The 8,884-nt window shown below is 47.8% G+C and overlaps 1 protein-coding gene across 1 annotated transcript; it reads left to right on the top strand.

The window, feature by feature from the left end:
- The first annotated feature begins 467 nt into the window (after positions 1 to 467).
- Positions 468 to 2,895, top strand: LOC109773731 (uncharacterized). Its single transcript, XM_020332443.3, has 3 exons — positions 468 to 1,871; positions 1,981 to 2,154; positions 2,287 to 2,895. The coding sequence occupies exons 1-3, from the start codon at positions 468 to 470 to the stop codon at positions 2,893 to 2,895; spliced, it is 2,187 nt and encodes a 728-aa protein (XP_020188032.3).
- The last annotated feature ends 5,989 nt before the right edge of the window (positions 2,896 to 8,884 follow it).

The raw sequence follows: 8,884 nt of genomic DNA, 5'->3' as shown, positions 1-8,884 counted from the left end.
ACTGGTGGCTCACTGGGGTTTACGGTCCCCAAGGCGATGACGCTAAGATGGCTTTTCTCGACGAGCTACAAGATCTTCGTACTAGTATTGCTGGTCCCTGGCTCATTGGAGGTGATTTTAACATGATTACTTTGGCCGCGGACAAGAACAATAACCGCATCTCCCGACGCACCATGAACCGCTTTCGGCGACTTATCTCAGATCACAGGCTCTATGACATGTACATGCATGGACGACGCTATACCTAGTCTAACGAGCAAGCGAATCCCACCCTCGTCCGCAACGACCGTGTTCTTTGCAGTCCCTCCTGGGAAATGGCCCAACCCCATTGCCTTCTCCGGTGTCTTTCATCCGCGGCTTCGGATCATTGCCCCTTGCTCCTAGATTGTGTCGTCCGATCCCCGGGCGATTGGCGCTTCCACTTCTAGAGATTCTGGCCCAAGCTTGATGGATTCCATTCCACGGTGATGGTGGCCTGGAACTCCGTCGCCCCTGACCCGGACCTGTTCTGGCGATTCTTCGCCCGTCTCAAAGCCACGGCCCGCAGCCTCCAACAATGGAGCTCTCGTGTCATCAATAATATCACCACCCAGCTCGGCGTTGCTCGCGAGCTTATTGCACGGTTTGATGCGGCCCAGGATTTCCGGCCTCTCACTCCCGCCGAGGTGTGGCTGCGACGCGAGCTGAAATGCAAATACCTTGGGCTCGCATCTCCCGAGCGCTCTATTGCGTGGCAGCGCATTCGCCTGTGCTGGCTCAAGGAGGGTGAAGCCTCCGCTGCTTTCCCCAAGATCCACGCGTCTCACCGTGCTGGCAAGAACAACATCTTCGACCTCACTGTCGATGGGCACCATGTCTCCGGCGACGAAAATCTTGCTCAGGCTGCTTTTGACCACTTCTCTTCCATTCTTGGCGGCCAGGACGCTCGAGGATTTACTGTTGATCTCGATGCTATGCACCACCGCTCCTTCGACTTATCTGAGCTCGAAGCGCCTTTCTCACCCGACGAGATTCGGGAAGCCATCAAGAAACTTCCCTCTGGCAAGGCACCGGGCCTCGATGGATTTAGCACGGAATTCCTTTGCTCCTGTTGGGATGTTATCAAGCATGATCTCTGTGACGTCTTTGACAAGCTGTACGCCCTGAACGGACGTGCATTCCAGAGGCTAAACGAGGCTCTCATTACCTTGATCCGTAAGAGACCAGACACGGCTTCCATGTTCGACTACCAGCCCATTAGCCTCATTCACCTCATCGGGAAGCTCTTCACCAAGGTTCTTTCTCTCAGACTGGCTCCTCGGCTGGGCGAGATGGTTTCATCCAATCAGAGCGCCTTCATCGCAGGAAGGAGTGTGCATGTCAACTTCATCCTAGTCCAGCAAACGGCGAGGCAACTACACAGGCTCGGGCTCCCTCGTGCCCTTCTCAAGCTGGACATTGCTCGCGCCTTTGATTCGGTCTCCTGGCCCTTCCTCCTTCAGGTTCTGGAACACCTGGGCTTTGGTCCTCATTGGAGAGAGTGGATTTCCATCCTCATCTCCACGGCCTCCACGAGGGTCATGATCAATGGCACCCCAGGCCCCCCCATCGCTCACCACCAAGGCCTCTGGCAGGGTGACCCAGTCTCCCCGATGCTATTCACTCTTGCCATCGATGTCCTCAAATCTCTGCTCCAACATGTGGTCACCACTGGCACCATCCGACGCCACACAGAGCAGCAGGCCGCTTCGAGCGTTTCTCTCTTTGCGGACGACGTGGTCATCTTTTGCCACCCTGATCCCTCTGAGCTCTCCGCAGTCAGTGGTATTCTGGACTTCTTCGGGTCCGTTTCCGATATACGCACCAACTTCGCCAAGTGCTTGGCTGCACCGGTTCAGTGCCCTGAAGAGATTTCTTACGCAGTCGGAGCCGCCCTGGCTTGCCCAGTTGTGGCCTTCCCGATTCAGTATCTTGGTCTTCCTCTCTCTCTCTCTCCGTAAGGTACCAGCTTCCCAGCTCCAGCCCATCATCGACAAGCTGCTCCGCAAGCTGGCAACTTGGAAGGCCGCTCTCCTCTCGCGTGGAGAGCTCCTGGCCCTGGTCCGGCAAGTTTTAACAGCCATGCCCGTGCATATTCTTCTTGCCATGTCGCTCTCCCCTCCTATTCTCAAGAAGGTGAACAGGATCATCCGAGATTTTCTTTAGCATGGCCGCAAAGATGCTCGTGCGGGTTCTTGTCTCGTCAGTTGGGCGCGTGTCTGCCGCCCAATCGAGCTTGGTGGCCTTGGGATCCGCGATCTTCACCAGACGGGCATCTCTCTGCGCGTCAGATGGCTCTGGCTATCTGCTTCTGACAGTTCGCGCCCTTGGTCCCATCTTCAACCGCCAACGGACCCTGAGGCACTTCAATTCTTCCGGGCCTCGACCTCATGGATCCTCGGCAACGGCACTTCCTGTCGCTTCTGGACTGATAAGTGGATGCAAGGCCGCTCCATCCAGGAGCTTGCCCCGAGCCTGGTGGCCCTGGTGCTGAACCGATCGCGCCGCTCTCGCACGATCGCGGCCGCCCTCCTCGATCGCACCTGGATCAGAGACATCCATGGCTCCCCAGGCCCAGAGGCCATGCTCCAGTATGTCGATTTATGGCGCAGACTCCAGTCTGTCGCTCTTACCACAGAGCCTGACATCATCCGCTGGAAGTGGACGGAGGATGGCGAATACTCTGCTGCCTCCTGCTACGATGCTCTTTTCATTGGTTCCACGGCGTCCGAACACTGGCGCATTGTCTGGAAAACCGGCGCCCCCCTCTCGGTCAAGTTTTTCACCTACCTTGCATCCATCAATCGCTGCTGGACGGCCGACCGGCTCTCTCGCCGCGGGCTTCCGCACAAACTGGCCTATGTGCTTTGCTCTTAGCAGGCCGAGACCCTGCATCATATCCTTGTCGAGTGCGTCTTTGCCCGCACCGTCTGGCAGGGCATCCTCTCCTGGTGTTGTCCCACTGTCGGGGCTCCAGATGGCTTGCTAGGGTTCTTCGACTGGCTGAGCGAGACCCTTCCTCTGACGACTGCCGACAAGCGACGTGGGCTCTCCAACATTGCGGTGCTTATGGCATGGTCTCTTTCGCGCCACTCTAATGTTGTGATCTTCGACAAGATAGCCCCCTCCTCCACCTCTCTCCTAGCGGCAATTCAAGAAGAGGCACGCTCCTGGACCAACGCCGGAGCCAAAGGACTTAACACTATTATCCCTGTAATGTAACTGGTCTTGTAGGGCTGAGCATCCCATTCCCATGCTCGCTTGCATCGCGGTAGCGCCATCCTGTGTACGCAACTGCGATGCCAACCTGTACTTTCTATCCCCTACCAATGCAAAGATACGCTTCCAAGCGTATTCGTGAAAAAAAGAATCAAATATTGTTCATAGATAATCTTGATCATAAACCCACAATTCATCGAATCTCGACAAACACACCGCAAAAAGTATTACATCGAATAGATCTCCAAGAGAATCAAGGAGAACTTTGTATTGAGATCCAAAGAGAGAGAAGAAGCCATCTAGCTACTAACTGTGGACCCGAAGGTCTGTGGTAAACTACTCACACATCATCGAAGAGGCTATGGTGTTGATGTAGAAGCCCTCTGTGATCGATTCCCCCTCTGGCGGAGCGCCGGAAAAGGCCCCAAGATGGGATCTCACGGGTACAGAAGGTTGCAGCGGTAGAAATAGGGTTTCGTGGTGCACCTGGATGTTTTCAGGATATAAGAGTATATATAGGCGAAAGAAGTAGGTCGGTGGAGCTACGAGGGGCCCACGAGGGTGGGGGCGCGCCCTCCTACCTCGTGGCTTCCTTGACATCCACTCCAAGTTTCCTGGATTGCGTTTGTTCCCAAAATGATCCTCGCGAAGGTTTCATTCCGTTTGGACTCCGTTTGATATTCCTTTTCTGCGAGACACTGAAATAGGCAAAAAAACAGCAATTTGCACTAGGCCTCCGGTTAGTAGGTTAGTCCCAAAAATAATATAAAAGTGCATAAAAGCCCATTAGACATCCAAAACAGGTAATATAATAGCATGGAACAATAAAAAATTATAGATACGTTGGAGACGTATCACAAACATCCTAGTCAATGCTTGTATGAATTTGACAAGTACATTATGAAACAAGATCACTTCAATGCCTATGTTATGAAACAATTAAAGCAAAATGCCGATATGATTGCTCGCTTGAGTGACTTGTTAGTCAGAATCACAAATGACATTAAAGGCGTAGGAAAACATGCATCTATGGTTCAAACTCAGTTAGAACAAGTTGATTCTCAAAGTGAATTGCTTAGTGAAATTAAAAATAATATGAATGATCATGTGGTTAGAGTAATGACTAGAGGGGTAGAATGACTCAGGAGCCACTTTATCATAAGGGAAACCCTAAAATAATTGAACAAGGCTCTCAAATAATTAATGTTGATTCACCTAGTTCATTCAAAAAGAAAAAGAAAAATAAAAATGTTAGGACTTTGCATACTTCTAGTGAACCTGAAGTAGAAAAACCTTCTGAAGATAATAACGATGTCTCTATTTCTGATGCTGAAACACAATTTGCTAATGAACATTCACCTAGTGATAGTGAAAATGACAATGATGATGTTCATGTAGATGCTCAACCAGACAATGATAAAGAACCAGACAATGACGTTGAAATAGAACCTGTTGTTGATCTTGATAACCCAACAGCTAAGAATAAACGTTATGATAAAAGAGACTTTGTTGCTAGAAAACATGGTAAAGAAAGAGAACCATGGGCTCAGAAACCCATGCCCTTTCCACCTAAACCATCTAAGAAAAAAGATGAGGAAGAATTTGAATGCTTTGCTGAAATGCTTAGGCGAGGCTTCTGGCGAACTCGTTTGACTGATATTTTGAAGATGGCCCCTTATGCTAAATATATGAAAGATATTGTCACTAATAAAAGAAAAATACCTAAAGCAGAAATCTCCACCATGCTTGCTAATTATTCTTTTAAGGATGGATACCTAAAATGCTAGGAGATCCAGGAATACCAACTATACCATGCTCCATCAAAAGAAACTATGTCAAAACTACCTTATGTGATTTGGGACCCGGTGTTAGTGTTATGCCTTTATCTTTATACAAAACACTTGATTTGAATAAACTCACACCTACTGAAATATCTTTGCTAATGGCTGACAAATCAACCACCATACCTATCGGTATTTGTGAGGATGTGCCCGTTATAGTTGCAAATGTTACTATTTTAACAGACGTTGTTATACTTGAGATGCACGAGGACGACAACATGTCGATTATCCTTGGTAGACCCTTTTTGAATACTACACGGGCTTCCATTGATTGCAACAAAAGCAAGGTCACTTTTCATATCAATGGTAATGAGCATACGTTGCTCTTTCCAAAGAAACAATTTCAAGTGAATGGTATTAATGTTATTGAAAAGGCTTCGACAATTACTATTGGAAGTTTTCAACTTCCTCTTCCTACTGCCAAAAAGAAATATGTAATACTAATTGCTGGGGAGATGCATATCCCCGTTGAGGTAACTTAGTGTTTTACGAAAGTTCTTTGGGTTCATGCTAATCGAAAGTGGTTGTCAATAAGACTTGATCAACCTTATTAATGGATTATTTTCGAGAGGCATGTGGTCGATGAATTTAGTAAGCACAACCTTCTGCCCCTACTTTTTGTTTTCTGTTATTCTTAGTTAAATACAATAAAATGTCATGTTTATCTTGTTTTCCGATTTATCCCTGCAATAAAAAAATGACCCAAAAATAAAAGCGCTCAGAATGACCTAAAATTTTAACATGATTTTTTTCTGAGATTTGAGAATTTCTGGTACTGAAAACACCATAGGTGGTGCCCCAGGTACCCACTAGGTACCAGGGCGCGCCACACCCACCTGGCGCGCCCTGGTGGGTAGTGGGCCCCACAAGCATCCACTCACTCACTCCTATAGCTCACTTCGTCACCTACCTCCAGAAAAAAATCTCTGTAGCTCTCTCTCTCTCGTGTTCTTGCTCTCAAACCCACGAATTTCGATCTCTTTGCTCGGAGCTCCGTTTTTGAAACTGTTTTGGGGGATTGCTACTTGGTATGTGACTCTTCCATTGCTCCAATTAGTTTTGATTTTGTTGGTTTATATTTTGAGTAATTAGCTGCTCTTAGTGCTACTGAAAATGAGCTTGCATGTTGAATTCTTTGAGTTCCAAGTAGTTTGAATGTTTGATATAGCCTCTAGACATCCATATGAGCAGTTGCTATCAATCTTGTGAAGTTTTGTTGATGTCATTTTGTGTCCCAAAAAATTTCAAAAATTGTTCGCAAATAAAAATGCACCTCTTTTAGGAGGAGTTCTTCGAGTCGGAGGTCCTCGGGAGCATCGTCGAGTGAGAGCTCGATACGACAATCCTATGTTGAACCAAGAGAAAGCTCGATGCGGGATACTAACACAAGGTCGTGCCTATGGCCGTGTGACGAGTTCATGATAGGTGCGGGTATTAAAGAATAATTTGATTAGTCTGTTCACAACACTGAGCTCGCTCCCTTCATCACAGATAAGTGTACTCAGCACTGAAACCTTACCGAATCGTTCACCAAGAAGTTTATGTATATCCTCGTGATTCTAGAGTCTCATTTTTCCTCTATGATAGAACTTATAATATTCCCTTAGAAGAATTCTGCAATGCATGCAAAATTCCATATTGGGGTTCGTTGGATGAACCACCAAAATCTGATTATGAAATGTTCTCGAGTAGCCTCTATTGTGGTGAGGATAGGGGAGTTGCATAGGCTAGAATAAAGAGTATACAATTTCCTTCTATCTGTTACTTTGCACTCTTTAATGGCAAATGCATCATGGGCAAACAAGATTGAAGTACACTCTGTGCCCCAGATTTGAGCCTTATACATACTGCTTTAATGGGCATTAAACGGTATAATCTTGGGGCAATTTTTGCAGGGAGGCTGCAACATAATGCTAATAGTGGTCATCTCTATGGAGGAATTTATGCCCCCCGCTTAGCCGCCAGGCTAAGAGTCTCACCTTTGCCAAATGACTCTGTTTTACCTGATAGATATTTAGACTTTGATGCAATGCAGGGTCATAAATTCATTAAGTATGGGGCCAGAAATTACAACTATAACTTGATGTTTAATAAAAATACCTATCATACCTGTTATTTTGCCAGCACCTGCTCTCTTTGATTACCAGGGTAAAGGAAGGTATTACATTTATGAGAGTCAGGCGCATGAGTACAATGCAGCAGTGGAGGCTGCCCGTTTGGCTGAGGAGGCAACGCCTAGAGCCTCCACGAGTTATCACTTTGACTATTTGTTGGGGAACATAGTAATTCAAAAACAATTCCCACGATCACGCAAGATCTATCTAGCAGAAGCATAGCAACGAGCGGGGAGAGTGTGTCCATGTACCCTCGTAGACCGAAAGCGGAAGCGTTTAGTAACGCGGTTGATGTAGTCAAACGTCTTCGCGATCCAACCGATCCAAGCACCGAACGTACGGCACCTCCGCGTTCAGCACACGTTCAGCTCGATGACGTCCCTCGAGCTCTTGATCCAGTTGAGGCCGAGGGAGAGTTCCGTCAGCACGATGGCGTGGCGACGGTGATGATGAAGTTACCGGCACAGGGCTTCGCCTAAGCACTACGACGATATGACCGAGGTGTGTAACTATGGAGGAGGGCACCGCACACGGCTAAGAGAAGGCTTGGTGTGTCTTTGGGGTGCCCCCCTCCCACGTATATAAAGGGGGAGGAGAGGTGGTCGGCCCAAGGGGGCGCGCCATGGGGGGAGTCCTACTTGGACTCCCGGTCCAAGTAGGATTCGCCCCCCCCCTTCCCTATTCCCACTAGGAGAAGGAGGGAAGGGAGAAGAGGGGAGAAGGAAAGGGGGGCCGCCCCCCAACCCTAGTCCAATTCAGTTTGGGCTTGGGGGGCGCGCGCCTCCACCTGGCCACCGCCTCCTCTCTCCACTAGGGCCCATGAAGGCCCATTAACTCCCTGGGAGGTTCTGGTAACCTCCTGGTACTCCGGAAAAATGCCCGAACATCTCGGAACCATTCCGATGTCCAAACATAACCTTCCAAAATATCAATATTTATGTCTCGACCATTTCGAGACTCCTCGTCATGTCTGTGATCTCATCCAGGACTCCAAACAAACTTCAGTACATCAAATCACATAACTCATAATGCAAATCATCATCGAACGTTAAGCATCCGGACCCTACGGGTTCGAGAACTATGTAGACATGACCGAGACACATCTCCGGTCAATAACTAATAGCGGAACCTAGATGCTCATATTGGCTCCTACATATTCTATGAAGATCTTTATCGGTCAAACCGCGTAACAACATAGGTTGTTCCCTTTGTCATCGGTATGTTACTTGCCCGAGATTCGGTCGTCGGTATCCTCATACCTAGTTCAATCTTGTTAGCGGCAAGTCTCTTTACTCGTTCCGTTATGCATCATCCCGTAACTAACTCATTAGTCACATTGCTTGCAAGGCTTATAGTGATGTGCATTACCGAGAGGGCCCAGAGATACCTCTCCGATACACGGAGTGACAAATCCTAATCTCGATCTACGCCAACTCAACAAACACCATCGGAGACACCTGTAGAGCATCTTTATAATCACACATTTACGTTGTGACGTTTGATAGCACACAAGGTGTTCCTCTGGTATTCGGGAGTTGCATAATGTCATAGTCAGAGGAACATTTATAAGTCATGAAGAAAGCAATAGCAATAAAACTAAACGATCATTAATGGTAAGCTAACGGATGGGTCTTGTCCATCACATCATTCTCTAATGATGTGATCCCATTCATCAAAGGACAACATATGTCT

The sequence above is a fragment of the Aegilops tauschii genome, chromosome 5, assembly GCF_002575655.3.
Source record: "Aegilops tauschii subsp. strangulata cultivar AL8/78 chromosome 5, Aet v6.0, whole genome shotgun sequence".
NCBI lineage: Eukaryota > Viridiplantae > Streptophyta > Magnoliopsida > Poales > Poaceae > Aegilops > Aegilops tauschii.
Note: the sequence above shows the minus strand (reverse complement) of the source record. Positions and strands in the feature narration are given on the sequence as shown.